The sequence below is a fragment of the Dicentrarchus labrax genome, unplaced genomic scaffold, assembly GCF_905237075.1.
Source record: "Dicentrarchus labrax unplaced genomic scaffold, dlabrax2021, whole genome shotgun sequence".
Classification (NCBI taxonomy): domain Eukaryota; kingdom Metazoa; phylum Chordata; class Actinopteri; family Moronidae; genus Dicentrarchus; species Dicentrarchus labrax.
The window spans coordinates 22,758,791-22,778,682 of NW_026136708.1; the positions used below are offsets into that span (position 1 = coordinate 22,758,791).

At 39.6% G+C, this 19,892-nt stretch overlaps 1 protein-coding gene and 1 long non-coding RNA gene across 4 annotated transcripts in view; one reads left to right on the plus strand and one right to left on the minus strand.

Moving 5' to 3' along the window:
* LOC127368329 (NACHT, LRR and PYD domains-containing protein 12-like) overlaps positions 1 to 19,892 on the minus strand; it is a 55,212-nt gene that overhangs the window by 3,082 nt on the left and 32,238 nt on the right. Inside the window, 4 exon segments of the mRNA XM_051408987.1 lie at positions 86 to 259; positions 431 to 604; positions 2,857 to 3,030; positions 3,202 to 3,375. Of these exon segments, the coding sequence (XP_051264947.1) occupies positions 86 to 259; positions 431 to 604; positions 2,857 to 3,030; positions 3,202 to 3,375 (696 nt within the window).
* On the plus strand, positions 17,858 to 18,911 carry LOC127368426 (uncharacterized). Of its 3 annotated transcripts, none has more exons than XR_007885772.1 (3): positions 17,858 to 18,081; positions 18,125 to 18,318; positions 18,405 to 18,911. It is a non-coding gene; the product is annotated as an uncharacterized LOC127368426 (long non-coding RNA). The 3 variants fall into 3 exon arrangements; XR_007885773.1 differs by having other exon boundaries at positions 18,125 to 18,275; XR_007885771.1 differs by having other exon boundaries at positions 18,125 to 18,232.

A 19,892-nucleotide genomic window follows, 5' to 3' on the forward strand; every position in this document is an offset into this window, starting at 1 on the left:
CAATGTTAGGAAGATTACAATTGTACCCATCAACATAATTCAGGTTTAAAGTGGTTATCAGTTGAACAGGTTGACGAATCCTGACCTGAGAGTTTTCAGTTTACAGTGTGGACTCTCCAGTCCAAAAGAAAGAAGCTTCAGTCCTGAATCCTGCAGGTTGTTGTTACTCAGGTCCAGCTCTCTCAGATGGGAGGGGTTGGAGCTCAGAGCTGAGACCAGAGAAGCAAAACCTTCCTCTGTGATCAGACAGCCTGACAGCCTGCAAACACACAAAACAACACATTACATAATAAACATGTTCAAGGAAAGAGACTCAAACTAAATAAACAAAACAATGATTTGAGACAATGTTAGGAAGATTACAATTGTATCCATCAACATAATTCAGGTTTAAAGTGGTTATCAGTTGAACAGGTTGACGAATCCTGACCTGAGAGTTTCCAGTTTACAGTGTGGACTCTTCAGTCCAACAGAAAGCAGCTTCAGTCCTGAATCCTGCAGGTTGTTGTTACTCAGGTCCAGCTCTCTCAGATGGGAGGGGTTGGAGCTCAGAGCTGAGACCAGAGAAGCACAACCTTCCTCTGTGATCAGACAGCCTGACAGCCTGCAAACACACAGAACAACATGTAGTCCGGTGTAAAAGTACCGGGGTTAAAACAAGTTAATTTGTAATACAAATAATTGTTTCAGTGAATTAATTAAATAATTCAGTAATGCAAATAAACTGAAAGTAATTTAGGTTAAAAGCAGTGAAAGATGAAATGTTAACCGATAGATTAACATAAATTCATAATAAATAGAGTGTAAATAGTTCATTAAGTAGTTACATTAAACTGTTCTGTATAGTAGCTGAAGAAAAGTGTGTGGTAAACTAAACATGAATTTTCAGATTTGTGTCATTGGTTCATGCTGTTTCATTTGATTGGTTGCTGTAGTTATCACTCAATGTCACCTGTTGGTAATTGGCCGTAGGTAAGGGAGTGAACAAAAAAGGGGCGGGAGAATCGAGCCAAGAGGACGCCATTGCTGAACGGGAAGGACTGTTTCGTGCTTCCTGAGGAGGACTTTACTTCTGCTGCCGTTGGCTTTTATCTTCATCTCTTCATTAACTGTTTCTCCAGGACTTATTCCAGACTGTGAGTTGGATTTTCTATGTGACTGTTAATTCATAAATAATACATTTTATTTATAAGCGCTTTTCTAAATACTCAAAGACACTTTACATAAAAAAAAAAAAAAAAAAAAAAACATAAAAGCAGCCAAACAACATCAAATAGTAAAACATTAAAAACACATCAGACTTAGCTAAACATTAAAAGCAATTTTAAAAAGGTGAGTTTTTGTCAGTGATTTGAATGTTGGAAGGTCGGTACAGTCACGGATGGGTTTGGGGAGAGAGTTCCAGAGGGAGGGGGCAGCTACAGAGAACGCTCTGTCGCCCCAGGTTCGGTGCTTGGTCCGGGGTGGAGGAGTCAGGAGGTTTGCTTCAGATGAGCGGAGGCTGCGGGATGGATTGTGGCGATGGAGCAGGTCAGTGAGGTAGGAAGGAGCCTGGTTATGGAGGGCTTTGTGTGTAAGGAGGAGGATTTTGAACTGAATGCGCTGTGGAACTGGGAGCCAGTGGAGGGTCTGGAGGACGGGAGTGATGTGATCACGGGTGCGGGTGTGGGTGAGCATACGTGCAGCGGAGTTTTGGATGTATTGTAGCTTATTTAGAGTTTTGGATGGTGTGCCATAGAGGATGCTGTTGCAGTAGTCGATTCTGGAGGTGATGAAGGCGTGGATGAGGGTTTCAGCAGCAGAGAAGGAGAGTGATGGGCGAAGACGGGCAATGTTCTTGAGATGAAAGAAGGCAGTTCTCGTGATTAGGTTTATGTGATGTTCAAAGGAGAGGTTAGTGTCAAAGATGACTCCGAGGTTGCGACTGTGGGGGGATGGAGACAGGGTGGAGTTGTCAATGGTGAGGTGGAAACTGTCTGTGTGAACTGAGGATAAGGTTTTCCCCCCCTCATCGCACCGAGCAACACACAGGCCTTTTTTTGTTTTTGTGTCTGTGTCTGTGTGTGTGTGTGTGTGTGTGTGTGTGTGTGTGTGTGTGTGTGTGTGTGTGTGCGTGCGTGACTGTGTCTGTGCGTGTGTGTGTGTGGGGGGGGGCACTGTTTTGTTTAGAGTTCAGTTAAGTAGCATATTTGATCTGAGTTTAATAAGTATAGAGAAATCGTATTAAGGGGTAAGAACTAGGAATTTTACCGGAGACCTGGAATTATTTGAATTTTGAATAGTATTTTGATATTGCCAATTCTATTTTGCTTATTATAAGTGTCTATTTTTGATAAAGGGTATTTTGTTTACAACTATAATATTTTTATTTTAAAGAAGTCCAATTTGAGTAATTGTGTTATTTCATTTTTGTTTATCTGTTAAACTAACAAAGTAAATATTATTTGGAAATCAACTGGTTAGTTAACTATTATTTAATTTAATTGAAAGAGTTGTCTGGGGTCAGTTATTTAAAATAGTGTAGAGTACGTGTGAATAGAGCCACTGCTTAGTCTAACAAAGTTGTTGGTAAAGTATTAGGCTATAAAAAGTTTCACACAAAACAGGTAAACCTTTGTGGTAGCTACCTTAATAAATCGAACCCCAACACCCCATCATTTAAGTCCAAGGTGAGTTGCTTTAACTTAAGCATTTACTGAGTGTTGGGGTGCTACAAACACATTACATAATAAACATGTTCAAGGAAAGAGACTCAAACTAAATAAACAAAACAATGTTAGGAAGATTACAATTGTATCCATCAACATAATTCAGGTTTAAAGTGGTTATCAGTTGAACAGGTTGACAAATTCTGACCTGAGAGTTTCCAGTTTACAGTGTGGACTCTTCAGTCCAACAGAAAGGAGCTTCAGTCCTGAATCCTGCAGGATGTTGTTACTCAGGTCCAGCTCTCTCAGATGGGAGGGGTTGGAGCTCAGAGCTGAGACCAGAGAAGCACAACCTTCCTCTGTGATCAGACAGCCTGACATCCTGCAAACACACAAAACAACACATTACATAATAAACATGTTCAAGGAAAGAGACTCAAACTAAATAAACCAAACAATGATTTGAGACAATGTTAGGAAGATTACAATTGTAACCATCAACATAATTCAGGTTTAAAGTGGTTATCAGTTGAACAGGTTGACAAATTCTGACCTGAGAGTTTCCAGTTTACAGTGTGGACTCTTCAGTCCAACAGAAAGCAGCTTCAGTCCTGAATCCTGCAGGTTGTTGTTACTCAGGTCCAGCTCTCTCAGACTAGAGGACTGGGAGCTGAGAACTGAGGACAGAGCTTCACAGCTTCTCTCTGAGAGGTTACAGCCACTCAGTCTGTAGAGACAATGATCAACAATAAGAAAAATAACATTTGTGACCAGCACTTTATCACTCAGCCAAAACCAAAAACACTTTAAATTAGTTCTGTAAAAATGATATCAGCTAGTGAGGAGTTCCCAATGTTGGTGATATATAATGTCTTTATAATCTCTAAGTCGAAAAGATAGCAGAGTATTTAAGTGATAATACAGACATCCAACTATTTCTGTACTTACAGAGCTTTGTTGGAGGCTTTGACCACTGGCAGCAGCCTCAGAAGAGCCTCCTCTGAAGCAGAGTATTTCTTCAGGTCAAACACGTCCAGATCTTTTTCTGATGACAGTAAGATGAAGACCAGAGCTGACCATTGAGCAGGAGACAGTTTATCTGTGGAGAGACGTCCTGAACTCAGGGACTGTTGGATCTCCTCCACTAGAGAACGATCATTCAGTTCATTCAGACAGTGGAACAGATTGATGCTTCTCTCTGCAGAGAGATTCTCACTGATCTTCTTCTTGATGTACTGGACTGTTTCCTGATTGGTCTGTGAGCTACTTCCTGTCTGTGTCAGCAGACCTCGTAGGAGATTCTGATTGGTCGGCAGTGAAAGACCCAGGAGGAAGCGGAGAAACAAGTCCAGGTGTCCTTGTTGACTCTCTAAGGCCTTGTCCACAGCACTCTGGTGGAGATATTTTAGATTCCCTTTGTCTTTAATTAATTCAGACAACCGGGATGTTGTTTGTTCTTCTGCCAGCAGATTGACTCCAGAGCTGATGAATGTCTGATGGACATGAAGAGCGGCCAGGAACTCCTGAACACTCAGATGGACAAAGCAAAAGACCTTGTACTGGTACAGTCCTTTCTCCTCTTTAAAGATCTGTGTGAACACTCCTGAGTACACTGAGGCTGCTCTGATATCGATGCCACACTCTGTCAGGTCTGATTCATAGAAGATCAGGTTGCCTTTCTGCAGCTGCTCAAAAGCCAGTTTTCCCAGAGACTCAATCATCTTCTTGCTGTTTTTATTCCAGTGTGGATCTGTCTCAGCTCCTCCATCATACTTGATGGTCTTCACTTTGGACTGAACCACCAAGAAGTGGATGTACATCTCAGTCAGGGTCTTGGGCAGCTCTCCTCCCTCTCTGGTCTTCAACACATCCTCCAGAACTGTAGCAGTGATCCAGCAGAAGACTGGGATGTGGCACATGATGTGGACGCTTCGTGATGTCTTGATGTGGGAGATGATTCTGCTGGCCTGCTCCTGATCTCTGAACCTCTTCCTGAAGTAGTCCTCCTTCTGTGGGTCAGTGAACCCTCTGACCTCTGTCACAATGTCAACACACTCAGGAGGGATCTGATTGGCTGCTGCAGGTCGTGTGGTTATCCAGAGGCTAGCGGAGGGGAAGCAGATTCCCCCTGATGAGGTTTGTCAGCAGCACACCCACTGAGGTGGACTCTGTAACATCAGTCAGGATCTCAGTGTTGTGGAAGTCCAGAGGAAGTCGACACTCATCCAGACCGTCAAAGATGAACACAACCTGGAACTCTTCAAACCTGCAGATTCCTGCTTCTTTGGTTTCAGTAAAGAAGTGATGAACAAGTTCCACCAAGCTGTACTTTTTCTCTTTCAGCACATTCAGCTCTCTGAAAGTGAATAGAAATGTGAACTGTATGTCCTGGTTGGCTTTGTCTTCAGCCCAGTCCACAGTGAACTTCTGTGTTAAGGCTGTTTTCCCAATGCCAGCCACTCCCTTTGTCATCACTGTTCTGATTGGTTCATCTCTTCCAGGTGAGGGTTTAAAGATGTCTTCTTGTCTGATTGTTGTTTCTAGTCTGTCTGGTTTCCTGGATGCTGTTTCAATCTGTCTGACCTCATGTTCATCATTGACCTCTGCAGTCCCTCCCTCTGTGATGTAGAGCTCTGTGTAGATCTGGTTCAGAAGGGTTGGGTTTCCTGCTTTAGCAATCCCCTCAAACACACACTGGAACTTCTTCTTCAGGTTAGATTTAAGTTCACACTGACAAACTCCAACAAGATGTTCTTAATGAAGACAGAAAATATGATCATTAAGTGATTGATAAACAAAATATGACAATTTCATTCCCCTAAAGCAGAAAAATGTTCAGCTCAGATAGAAAATATCTATTTTGTTTCTCACTGAGACCAAAAGTTATGGAACTAACTTATTGCCACCAGTCATTTCAATGAGGGGAAGTAGTTGTTGCCCACATCCAAGCACACAGATTTTGCTCTGACGCATTTCACTGTGTTAAACTGCTGGTGGCACACACCTGGCGGCAGCCACTATTTAATGCACGTTTTCCGTGAACCCTCGTGCAGGCAGGTGGCGGTGTGAAACCTTCCTCTAAAAAAATACATCACAAATTGCCATAACATTTACATTTATAAACTATTGAAACAGAAGTTAGCAACACATCAGCCAGAAGAAAAGGAGTGGTCTCTATTTTTATATTTAAATAAAATATGATTATTTTTGGTATTTTTAATACAATGAATTATTATGGCATTGTTATGCATTTTAATTTGTGAGTTGCGACCCATTTGGGCTTGAAAGAATGAGTATGTGAATATGTTTTGGTCCGTCTGTTGAGACATCAGTAAATGTCTCATTTTTTCCAGAGAGTTAAATCTTTAGAGAAATCCTCTTACTGCTCTGCAGACAGTCAGCCAGCTCCTCCTGCTTCATTCTCCTCAGGAAGTGCACTGAGATCTTTAGTAATGCCTCTCTGCTGCTCCTCCTCTGCTCTTCATCCTCACCATCCAACACCTCCTCATCCTCCCTCTGACTCTCTGAGCATTCTGGGTAATCTGGACTCAGAACCTTCTGGATGTTCTTCAGCTCGTTCTTCACAAAAGTGACAATGTTGTCCTCCAGCAGCTGGAACAGAATATTATATGAATGACTCAATCAAAGTCAAATCATGGAAGCAAACATCAGATCCATGTTGGACAGACTGACAATCCACTGGTCTAAAAAGTGCAGCATGGAGATTATTGTGAACACAATAGATGTAAAAGTAGTTGTTGTCCATGTACAGACCATAAATATGGAGTCCAGGTGTGTTTGATGCTGCTGGGCAGACTGACCACTGGGAACCTCTGAGCTCTCCTGGTCCACTCTGTGGAGGAACCATGAAGAATGAGCTCACATTATGTCTGTCCACACAGAGACAAACACAAGGTAAAGGTCCATGAAGTGATATTTGGATGTGAACAGTGAATCTGATGACTCCCTGTAGTGGTAAAGGTTTATTAGTCCTGCTGATCCCACTGAGAATCAACAGCTCAGTTTGGTTCAGTCCCAACAGCTCTCACCAACCCCTCCATATAGCTCTCCCTCCCTCACTGTACACTGCTGAAGTGCCCTGGAGCAAGGCACCTAGAGCCTCCAGCTGCTCCAGTGGAGCTGCTCAGTGTCTGCTTGTATCAGACTGGTTGTACTGGGCAGCTCCCAGTGTGAATGTGTTTGACTGTGTGAGTGTGAGGCAGCTGCTGCTGAAAGAGAGTGTTGGTGCTCAGAGAACTTCATCTGAGTCAGTAAAGGTTTAAAAACTGGAGATCTCACAACTGAGAGTCTGATAAAAACACATCATTTTATTTTACCATCAGTTTGAAATCCTCACCTTTGATCAACAGAGTGGCGGCCATCTTTGAACTCTATAAGATGACCCATAGAGCAGTCACTCTTCATGGACACACAGCTGGGTTCAGGTTTTTTCCTCCTGATAGAAAAACAGGATCAGTTCTGCACTGCACCCACAACACACTGAGACAGAACCAGTGACTGAATACACCGACTGTACACAGTGTTTTTGTACCCAGGGAGTTCTTGGTTAGGATTTCTATAAAGTCAGTGTTTGATTTAGACATGTTTCACTGTGTATTTTAAAGCTGTATTCAGTGCAGTGTGCAGTATAGGCGGGGAAATGATGGAGTGGAGTGACCATATCGGTCCAATTAGGATAAAAAGAGGAACAGACGTGGTGTCAAAGCAGTGAGTTTCTATAAACTGCTGCAACTATTTGTTCACTGTGAAACTGAGGCTGTTGTAAATTGAGCTGATCAGACACAAACCATCACCGTCCATTAAAAGACATTTTAAAACATTTAAAAATAGAGATTTCACAACTGAGAGTCTGATAAAAACACATAATTTTATTTTCACCATCAGTTAGAAATCCTCACCTTTGATCAACAGAGTGGCGGCCATCTTTGAAGTGTATAGGAAGAACCTTAGAGTGATCACTCTTCATGGACACACAGCTGGGTTCAGGTTCAGGACAGTCTGGTCTCTGATGGATCCTGATAGAAAGAAATTCATTAAAGCTCACATATTCAGAAACATTCTCACTGAATCAAAGACTTTGTGAAATGATGTATAATTTGAAATGTTTGAATACAGAGCTGGACAATAAGAACAATGTCTTCAATTACTGACATTATGGACGTGTTACTGAACACAGTTTACTGATGTCACACACCTCAACACACTGTCTGAATTCCATATAATTAAAGGGTCCGTGTATGTTTTGGTCATTGGATTTTCCTTTCAGAAACGGGTATTAAAAAACAGAAAATGAGTGGTTATTTGATTTTCGTTTTAAAATACAAAAATTAAAATTGAAATACAAGGCGTTTTTCTTTTTCATGGTCAGAAAGGGATGAGCGAAATTTAAAAAATTATTCGATTTTCATTTTCTATTTCATATAACAAAAAATAAAATCACTAGAAAACAGAAACAGAAAAAAGGCCTGTTGTTTCATATTCTGAGACCGGATGTTGTCATTTACAGGACGGTGCTGTGCAGAAGAAACAGTAGGCTAGTAGACTGCGTCAATCCAGCCGTGAGTCCGATCTCCGTGGTCAAATCAGCCGCACTTAAATTTGGAGTGTACAAGTATTCTCAGCATTATGGTAAATGCGGAGAAACAGCGTATTTACTTCCGGTTTTCAAAATAAAGGTATTTGGAACAGTAAGCTAAAATTCGAACCTACATTTAAAATAAAATATTAAAGTGTTTCATGCGCCCCTGATGAATAAAAAACACTTCATATCAAGTATCTTTACTGCACCAGTGTGGAGAAATGCCAAAATAAAAGCCTCATATTTATGCCTCCAGAGATTGCATATTTGACCATATTTGAGGTACTGTAAAAACATATTGCTCAGTGTTTCCTGGCTACTGATGGTATATTTTTTTACACATATGAGACTACAAGCATATTTAATATCAAGCATTTTTACTGTACCAATGTGAAGAAATTCAACAATAAAAGTCCATATTTGTACCTCCAAGTGGCTTATTTTCATATGTTTGAGCTATTGTAATAACAGTTTGCTCAATAATTCCTGGCTATGGATGGTATATTTGACTTCTGCACATCTAAGACTACAAGTATACTTAATATCAAGCATTTTTACTCTACCAATGTGGAGAAATTAGACAATAAAAGTCGTCCATATTTGTACCTCTAAGTGGCATATTTGACCATATTTGAGCTACTGTAAAAACGCTTTGCTCAATAATTCCTGGCTATGGATGGTATATTTGACTTCTGCACATCTAAGACTACAAGCATAATTAATATAAAGCATTTTTACTGCACCAATTTGGAGAAATTTAAGAATAAAAGTCCCATATTTATACCTCCAAATTCGATATTTTCCTATATTTGAGCTACTGTAAAAACATATTGTTAAAAATAATTAGTTTTAACTTCTTCCTCATATATTATTTTTCCCTTTTACAGATTCAGTGTGACAGCTGTTGCGGGTGGTTCCACATACAATGCCTACAAATGGACACAGCAGAGCTGCAAAATAAGAAGAATGTGGGCTGGAATTGCATTGTGTGTGAAAAGTAAACAAATTAGAATTGTGTAGGATTTTGTGTTTAGTGTTTAGTCTTTATATGATCATTTCATCAACATCAAGATGTCATTAAACAATTGGGTGAAATTTTGTCATGTTTATTGCATCATTCTTGAAGTACAATGAAAATGCTTCACCCATTGCCTGGAAATATTGAGCAAAGTGTTTTTACAATAGCTCAAATATATGAAAATATACCACTTGGAGGTACAAATATGGACTTTTATTGTTGAATTGCTTCACATTGGTACAGTAAAAATGCTTGATATTAAGTATGTTTGTAGTCTCATATGTGTAAAAGTCAAATATACCATCAGTAGCCAGGAAACACTGAGCAATATGTTTTTACAGTACCTCAAATATGGTCAAATTTGCAATCTCTGGAGGCATAAATATGAGACTTTTATTTTGGCATTTCTCCACACTGGTGCAGTAAAGATACTTGATATAAAGTGTTTTTTTATTCATCAGGGGCACAACACTTTAATGTAACATATTTTAATTATAGCTTACGGCTCTAAATACCTTTATTTTGAAAACCGCAGTCTACTAGCCTACTGTTTCTTCTACACAGCACCGTCCTGTAAATGACAACATCCGGTCTCAGAATATGAAAAAACAGGCCTTTTTTCCATTTCTGCTTTCTAGTGATTTTATTTTTTGTTATATGAAATAGAAAATGAAAATCGAATATTTTATTAATTTCGCTCATCCCTTTTTGACCATGAAAAAGAAAAAAGTCTTGTATTTCAATTTTAATTTTTGGATTTTAAAACAAAAATCAAATAACCACTCGTTTTCTGTTTTTTAATTCCCGTTTCTGAAAGGAAAATCCAATGACCAAAAGATACACGGACCTTAAAGTGAGAGCAGCTACAACATCTAACCAGAGAGCAATCAGCTCCCAGTCCAGTCCAGAAGAGCAGAATGTGGAACTGGTCAGACTGGAATGAATCAGGACAAACATCAGCAGTGAGCAACATGAGGAAGGAAATCTGCTCTGATTGATTCAAACACATGTTACTGTTACATTTCTCATTATGAAGCTGAATGTTTCTCCTGATACTGATTTGAGATCAGATTGTCCAGCCCTGTTTGAATACTGACAACTACGTACTTTAGCTCAGATAAATGTCTTTGTTTCAAATGGAGAATCAAAGCCTTTGTGACATGGAGAAGAGTCATGGACAGTTAGAGATCCTCATCTCACCTCTGAGCTTTGGTCCTTGTGTCATGTTCCCCACACAGAGTGCTTTTAGAGGGAGGGACTCCCTCCTCTCTGTCCTCACACTGATCCATAGCAGAGCCCACACCTTCACACAGACACAGCAACCTGCTCATTCATTACAGCAAGCTTTACATCACAGAGACACATTAGTTCTCATGGCTCTCAGTAACATGACACAAATATTCAGAGCTGACAGAAATCTTGTTGGAGCTCTGATAACCCCAAAACCTCTTACACAGCCCCCAGATTCACACATAATATACTTTACACATTAATGGGTCACAAGAGAAAATCAAGGTCTGTGTCTTTCAGTGGCGGTGCCAGGGAGGAGCTCGGTGGTGCTGTAGCTCCCCCTATAATAGCCATAGCACCCGCCCAGTACCCCCAAGAAATGTCTCTGATTTTTTATATTTATAACTTAATGTCATGTTTGAATAGTCTTTTTCGTGTTGTTTAAAAATGTGAATTAAAATAATAATTAAAAATATATATTTTAGTCTTAAAAAACATGAGGTGCAAACATTTGATCTTAATTGGCCAATGGGCGCAGCGCCCGGTGAACCTTTGACCTTAACGTATGGCAGCTTGTTATTGATAGCAGCTTGTTAGCAGAGTAAAATACACCATAAACATTCACGTTCTGAGTCACAACCTGAAGGGAAACGAGACTGTGGTCCGATGCGACCTCCATAATGAAACGCCCCAAAATTCAAAGCATCTTCTCTTAAGTGTTGAGCATCCCCATAGCACCTACAACAGAAAATCTTTGGTGCCACTGGTGTCTTTAGATCTTATAATCCTATATTTAGTGACAAAAATTGAACAGAGAGACAGAACAGTTCACATTTTCTATGCTTTGGAGGGCCCTGATAGCTGAGGGGTCCTAAGCAACCTCTTAGTCCCCTTAGACTCTGGGCTGGCTCTGGTCCATCTAGAAAGGACTCTGGGACAGTTGAGACCTGGACTGTGCTAAAGGGTCTTCAGTGAAACCAGCTCAGTGTCAGTGTTGGAAAGTTTCTGTATGTGAGCTCTCAACTCTTCATCCATAGTCTTCCCTTCAGAGTATTAACAGTTAAAAATCAACCTCAGCCAAGGTGCTTCGAGCTGTCAGACCAGTTCAGACACATTGTTCACTGATGATGTGAACTCAGGTTATAATCAAACTGCGTCTGATTCTACTTGACAAACACTAACAACATTACATGTAAATCTTTCTAAAAGCATCGTCCTTTAACTCAGAGAGAAATTCAAGTACAGAAAGCAAGTTTCAAAGATATATTCTGAAACAGCTCGTCAGCATATGGAAACATTTCTACTGTCCAGATAAACAGAGGTACAGCACAATGTGATCAAAGTCATCCTGATGATCAAACATTTACACATTTCTCTGGTAGGATTCTCACCTGCTGAACTCACTTCAGGTCGACTTACAGACACTTTCTACCTTCATGTGTGGAGGAAACACTGGAAGAGAAGAAGCGGCTCCTTTCGTCCTCGTCAGTCCTGGTGTCTGTGTGCATTTGATCTGAGGACGCTGTCACACCCTCAAAACTTCACGGTCCAAGTCTAACAAACACCAGAGTGACGTCAGAACCAGTTAAACAAGAATCAGACTGCACCCTATCAAAAGCATTTTTATTGCCTTCTTCCTCTCCCTGAGCTGTCTGAGTGTTGGGGATGTGTTTGTATTGTTTCAGATTCATTTGACATTATAGTTGATGAAGGCTGCAAGAACAAAAGTGCTTTAAACCTCTGAATACGCTGTTGGCATTGAAATAGAGTCGCACCTTTCCTCTATCTACAGTCAGTGACAGAGAAATCACTGATCAGATATGTAGTTCCATTATCTGTCCATTAGATGGTGCTAATTAATCATACAGTCCCCTTCCCTCTAAAGATAAGAACTGCTAATTCTAAGGAACCAAAAACACAATGTTCAGGTATTTATACACTAATAAAAACATACCTATGAATACTATATTCCATTTCTGACAATAAATCATTTGCAGTGTTACACAGTGGATCTTCACAAATGACAAAAAATTCTTATTTATGAATATTCTTCTACAGTGACTTCAAGTCTCAAAATCCATCTGTGTGACCTCAGCACCAGTTTAACCTGTGGCAGAAACCCAGTCAGTGTCAGAGAAATCACACATCAAATGATGTAGTTCTACTATCTGTCCACTAGATGGCACTAACTGACCATCTCATTAAATAAAGATAAGCAGAGCATCATCTGCTGCTGGCAATTATTTCTGACTATCAACAGGACTCTACAGGTCAGAGTGAACCAGACATTAGGCTCATTCGAGATGAACTGCAGCTGTAAAGAGGACAAGATGAGGCAACAGCAGCAGGAGGTGGTGACAAAAAGCTGCAGTCAAGTCGGGCAGTTTTCAGCATCCTTCAAATAACATAGATAAAGTCAAAATACAGTTTACATCGTGTTAATTCCACCTGTAGTTTTTAGACATTTGCTAAGACATTGTTTCATATTCTCGGTGGCTCTAAAAACTACAGCCACCTCAAACATGATGTCAGAGTAGTTTAGCATCATTAATGGTAAGGTATAATATTATATATATAAAGTCTGTTTTTGTTCCACTGTGAACGGTTACAATCCAGATATATGTTAAATATGTATTGGATGAATTCATTTCAATTTCTGTTTATCAGTATGATGTTACATTAATGATTGAAGGGGTTTAATTTAATAACATATTTTAAGGGATATTGAAACCAAACCATTGGGCATAAACAGAGGACGACTCACAGAACTGTTAACCAGCATTTATTTGCTCCTGCAGAAGACAATATAGCACATTCATTTCCTTCTGCTCTTTTTTTTCCTGCACCTCTGCTTCCTCAGCAATGCAAAACAACACTGTGTGATTTCATTATCTTTCTGAAAATATTTAATTTTAATAACAAATCTATATAAACTATATAGAATAGGTTAAACAGAGTAAAAAGTGTGTGTGGGGTGGGTGACTAAACAGAAACAACACAAACGAAGGAGCTACGGAAGTTCGGGAGTTACGGAAGGACAAAGTTCAGAAAACTCAATTTCCACTGGAAATAAACCAAAATAACAGAAAATGAAAAATAACTCAATGAGATAAAATTCAGACTCAATGAAAATGAATCAAATTCACAAATACATATTAAAAGTAAGTGTAAACAAGGTTAAAAATCTGTATTAAAAAGAGCTATATTAAAAAGTAAATTCATGAAGTACGTTATTAATGTTAAAGATTAAAAACTGATATTTGTCTAAAAAGCAATTCAACTGAGATAAAGAGAAAATAAATAGGAAGTTTATTTTGAAGGAGATGGGTTGGAGACGCGCTGTCAGCCAATCAGGAAGAAGCTCGGACTGTTGACCTGCACGGAGCAGAGTTCACGTCACCTTGAGCTCCTGGAAGAACAGAGAGGAAACCCCGCGTCGACAACGATTCCTACCTCGTGAAGATAAAGCGATAAAAGTTGTTGAAAACTGATTAAAAACTGATTGAAATAATCCAGTGTGGAGCCCTGGACCTGTGAGAGTGCAGTCGGAGAGACCTGACGTCTCCCTCACGAAGGAAACGCATCGGTGAGCGATCGTCTTTACCATGCTAAGCGCTAGCTGAAGATGCTAACTAGCACAATGGCAGACGCCATTCACTAATGCTACAACCATTAGCTTGATATTTTAATGCTGCAAACTGAATCCAATGCTGTGTAATATGTTGGTTTGTATAATTGTTACACACTGAACTGTGTAATGTGTTGATTTAGCACTTTTATCTGTGCATTTTAAGCACATTAAGCCATATTTTAATTATCTTTGGATGTTACATTTTATTTGAGATGTAAACGTCCCATCACATGACCGAGGGTCCAACATGTGTCTGCTTACTGGTATCTAGGACCACGTTCAGACTGCAGGCAAAAGTGGCCCAGATCGGATCTTTTGGGGTCAAGACTTCAGACCAGGTCAGACTTCTTCAGAAGTAGTGTGAACACTCAAATCAGATTTAGACCACTTCCATATGTGGTCCTGAATCTGATCCAGGTCTGATTGTTTTCAATGCAGCCGCAGTGTGAACAACCAAGCTGGATTTGATGCGACTTTTACGTCAATCTACATCGACATTTGTCACAGTGATGCGCCGGCGAGTTCGCCCTCGACACAGACGGTCAAATTAAAAACTTGACTAGGCCTACAAAATGGAGAACAGTGATGGAGCAAGTCAATGGAGGGAGAGTGAGGTGTTAGACCTAATTAGTATTTGGGGAGATACTTCAATTCAAGCAAAACTAGAAGGATCGTACCGTAACCGCTCCGTTTCTGAAGAAATAGCAAAGGAAATGTAAGAACAGGGACACAGGAGAACGTGGCTGCAGTGCCAAAGGAAGGTGAAGAGCCTTAAAGCTAAATTTAAAGAAACAAAAGAGTCCAATAACCGAAGCGGTCGCGGTCGCATCACCTGCCCATTTTATAACGAGCTTAGCCGTGTTATGGGCGATAAACCCAGCTGTCAGCCGTTGGAGCTGCTGGATAGCTACGAAGCAGGCGAAGAGGAGCCTGAAACTCCGAGGAGGTCGGCGGACAGCCTGGATATTGATGGCGAGACAGGTAAGTTTTCAGTCTTGACATTCACAGCCGACGCATATAGAAAGTCTTGAGTGGAAACGCACTTTAATATAAAATAAAAGTTAGAAATATTGCAGAGAAGTTTTACATTTGGAGACTAGAAAGTTGGCGTGTTTATTAGAGGAAGATTCTGTTAACAGAATAAACGAGCCCGTCAGCTGCTCCCAGTTTTCTTTGCACAACTCGGAAACCCATCAGAGAAGCAGAGACTACCCTGTACGTGTCTGTCATTCAAAAATGTACAGTCTATCTATGATCTGATCCAGTGCACTGGTGACCTGGATCTGAAGAACCAAATCCCATATTATAACCTAACATATAAGTTAAGAGGGGGGGCTACCAGGTGACCCTCATCTTCTCAGGGTAACGTGTGTGTGTTGAGGGTGTTATGTAAACCACCTTTCTACCAGGCACCAGTCCAGCCCTCACAGTACAACCCAAGACAACTTGCCGCCTCAGCCGACCTTTTACAACTTTACTCAGCCCCCTAAATTTAGCACGGGTTCACCTCAGCCTCCACCATGTAACGAGACAACCAACCAGCCTCTATCTTTCCTGCAAGATCTGGCTCAACCTCTACCTTTCAACCATCCCCCTGCACATCCTCCAGATCTACCTCAGCCCTTCAGCCAGGTGTCAGCACACCCTCAAGGTCCAGCTCAGCAGTCCTTCAGCCAGGACTCAGGACATCCACCATTCTACCGACCTCCAGGTGATGAGGAAAAGTAAATCAGATCACGATATTGTGACTTGCTTTCAGTATTGTTGCATCTATGCAAAGTGTATCCATCATTATAAAGGTTAATTACAGTTCAGATTATATTTGACAGTTTGATTTCAGGTTACAGTTTTAACGTTATGTAGTTTTATTAAACCGACAGAGACTTGCACTATAGCAGAATAATTTTATTTTGAACATGAACATTTATCAACATATTTATTCAAAGTAGAACATATAAATAAGCAGGTTTTCTCATTTTTTGGCAGAGAAAAGTCCTTGTGTGGAAAATTTGATGAGAATTTTTAGATGGATTTGTTGTTTACATAAACCTGCACAACTGAGAATTTTACAGGGATGCATTTCATTTTTATTTAATTTTTCCAGAACATCCTGTTGTCCTGAAGAGTAGATTGACCAGGTCCCTCATAGGCCTCACCATGCTTCTCGCACACATTGTGGAGAGTGCAGCATGCACTTATGATGGTAGGGACAGTGGAGATGTCTCTGTGAAGCTATTCACATCACATTCCCACCACTCTTGGCTTCGTCTCTGCATCCACACAGACCTCTGTAGTGAATTAACCACGTAAAAGTACAACTGTGTCTGAGTCATTCCTGGTGTATTGTTTGGTTAATCCTAGGCTCCATAGTCGAACATAGAACTTCTGATCCCACTGGCCATAAATAATCATTATATAGAGTAATCCATTTCTGTTCCCCATCTCTAAAGGGTTACATAAAAATTAATAAAGTGCATTTTTAACTCTGATACACATTGTTCCTATGTTTTTATGTTGATGAGAGAAAGGGGATGAAAGTTTCATGAGTTTTGAACTGCAATTGTGTACATAGTATAAAAAATATGAAAAAAGTTGAATGAACTTTGAACGTTTGAATGAACTTTCTACTTTGAAACGTTTAGAAGAAGGTGCCAAAATAATCTGTCTCCTCCCATACACTGCTCATAGGCTGACACCTGCTGGTGAGTTTACGGAACTGCAGCTGACAGTTGGAGAGAAAATAAAGGCAGAAAATAGAAAGTAGGTCCAGGACTCTCTCCGGACAGACCCCCTATAAATTCCCCACAGAGACAGGGAGCTGCTGTGTTGCTCCGGTAGCACATATACTAAGATTGGAGCGATACAGAGAAGATTAACATGGCCCCCTAACTGAGGTCAACACCACTGTCACTGTTCGGTTGTTTATTGAGAAAATTCTGAGCTCAGATCACAGTAATTCTCCCAAATCAACTCTTTTATGGAAACTAAACTTCCCTGAACAACACATTCGGTCAGAGTCTAATAAATTCCTCATTCCACATAAAATGAAAGAAGTTCACATGAAGATATTACATAGATACCACCCCTGTAATAAAATATTAAATACATTAAAAATACATATTTCTCCATTATGTTCTTTCTGTAAAACAGAAATCAAATCTATCTCTCATCTATTCCTTAAACAGACTCACAAGAGTTCTGGATTGAAGTTGATTTATTCATTTTTAACCAGATTGACACCCATTAATCAATGTTGTCTTGTATTTCTTTAACACACTTCTGAAGTTCAACTTTCAGGATCTTCTCCAGCGACACGTAGAGCCCATCTACCTTGCTGTTTAGCTGTTTTTCAATATTATCCACTTTCACCTGGATCACTTTCATCTCTTTTAGGAGCAGGTTAGTCTCCTCCTCGTCCTTATCCTGCGCTTGGTTGCGCGTTTGTTTCACTTTTTCAGCCATCTCAGATACAGTTTTAAAGTGTTATCTTCCTTAGATGGTAGAGTATAGTGTATCTCAAATAAATCACTGGTCCATTTTAGTAGATGAAATAGATTAGAAATGATGTGATTTGAGTTCAGGTTATTGCAGCACAACAGAGACATTTATTTTGTAGGGAAAGAAACATAAAAAGCTGTGTGTGGGCGCATGTGGAGCCTTTGCTTTATTATTTTACACTCTTACATCAGTAGGCGCCCAACCTAACTCACTCTTGGTGGTGGTGGCCTGGGATGGGATCAAACTCCCGGCCTGAATTATTGTCCCAGTCCGCCTCTGATGATGACACACACAACTCGATGGGTAGCTCGCTGAGCAAGTTGGTAATCAAAATCATTCCCATCATAGGAACGACTGTGTAGCCCCAACAGGTTAGAGAGTAACAGATCAGAGGTATTAAAGGATGTTTAACAGGTTAGAGAGTAACAGATCAGAGGTATTAAAGGATGTTTAACTGGTTAGAGAGTAACAGATCAGAGGTATTAAAGGATGTTTAACAGGTTAGAGAGTAACAGATCAGAGGTATTAAAGGATGTTTAACTGGTTAGAGAGTAACAGATCAGAGGTATTAAAGGATGTTTAACTGGTTAGAGAGTAACAGATCAGAGGTATTAAAGGATGTTTAACAGGTTAGAGAGTAACAGATCAGAGGTATTAAAGGATGTTTAACAGGTTAGAGAGTAACAGATCAGAGGTATTAAAGGATGTTTAACTGGTTCGAGAGTAACAGATCAGAGGTATTAAAGGATGTTTAATCGGTTAGAGAGTAACAGATCAGAGGTATTAAAGGATGTTTAACTGGTTAGAGAGTAACAGATCAGAAGTTGATTTAGATAGTTTCACTCCTTATTTAGTGAGTAGTGAGCTAGTTTCTACCTTTGTTCATCGTATACAACCTCCTGGACAACTTTCAGCTAGTCTGCATGGAAGGTGGCAACCCTATAGCTAGCTAACGTTAGACAGTGATTGATAGACCGTTTGAAAGTGTCCCACCTAGTTTTGTGTAAAATAGTCTTTGTATGGTTGTTGCACTACACGTTTAGCTACACTGCATGTGTAGCTTGCAAACTCAGCTACACATTATTATTATTCTAAATATTCTTTAGCATGTAGCCGAGGTCTAGAGCTGACAAGGTAAACTGCAGGTCTAGGACTAACTCTTACATTAGCAACCCACCAATATGTGTGTGCCTGTACTGTCATGGTAATTAGTTTTTATTTTAAATCCCAGCATGGAAAACCGATGAGTTTGCAAGTTTACCTAGCATGATGGATAATTCATTTTGAGAGAGAAATAATTTTAAACATTTATATTTTTTTATGTTCTATGAGAAAATACTTTCTCTCAAAACTTTTTTTAGTCTCAAATATTATTATTTTTGGCTCTCAGTGTGATAACTTTTTCTCTCAGATCATTTATTTTCTCACATGTAATAAAGACACAAATCTAACTCCATACTTAAGGCGCTGCCAGTGTTTGTGTGGGATGAATGCGCACCCTGCTGGTGAAACTAAGCAACTACATCTGAAATCTACTAGGCTGTATCGCTCTACACATTGTTAAGCTGTAAAACTGGGGATTGCACTGTGTGTGTAACTAATGGGCGTTACATACATATTAAAAGTAAGAATTAATAGTGAATTTTTAACTCTGATACACCGTCACAAAAAAATACATATTTCTCCATTATGTTCTTTCTGTAAAACAGAAATCAAATCTATCTCTCATCTATTCCTTAAACGGACTCACAAGAGTTCTGGATTGAAGTTGATTTGTTCATTTTATTAAAGTTTAACCAGATTGACACCCATTAATGTCAGAAAGTCCTGTTTCTCATTAATGTTTTAACAAATTGAACCAATTGAATGATATTTGAATAAATCTGGGTAACACTTTATAATGAGTACACACTATTAAGCATTAGTTAAGCATGAATAAATACTGAAATCATCATTTATAATGCATGAATACACATTAGTATGTAGTTTATAAACACAGTTAAACATGTTTTATTCATCATTGATAAGCACATTAGTTATGGATTAGTAAATACTGAATCCATCATTTATAAAGCATGATTCTGCTGTAAATAGTCATTACTATGTGGTTTATAATCACAGTTATAAATGTTTTACTCTTCATTGTACTGTACATTTCTGCATGCACTTGCACATCCACTATTCAGACATGTATTAATGATTAGTGACTGTGTTAGCAGATGTTCTATAAAAACTCACAACAAATTCATTTTCTAATGATGGCCTATA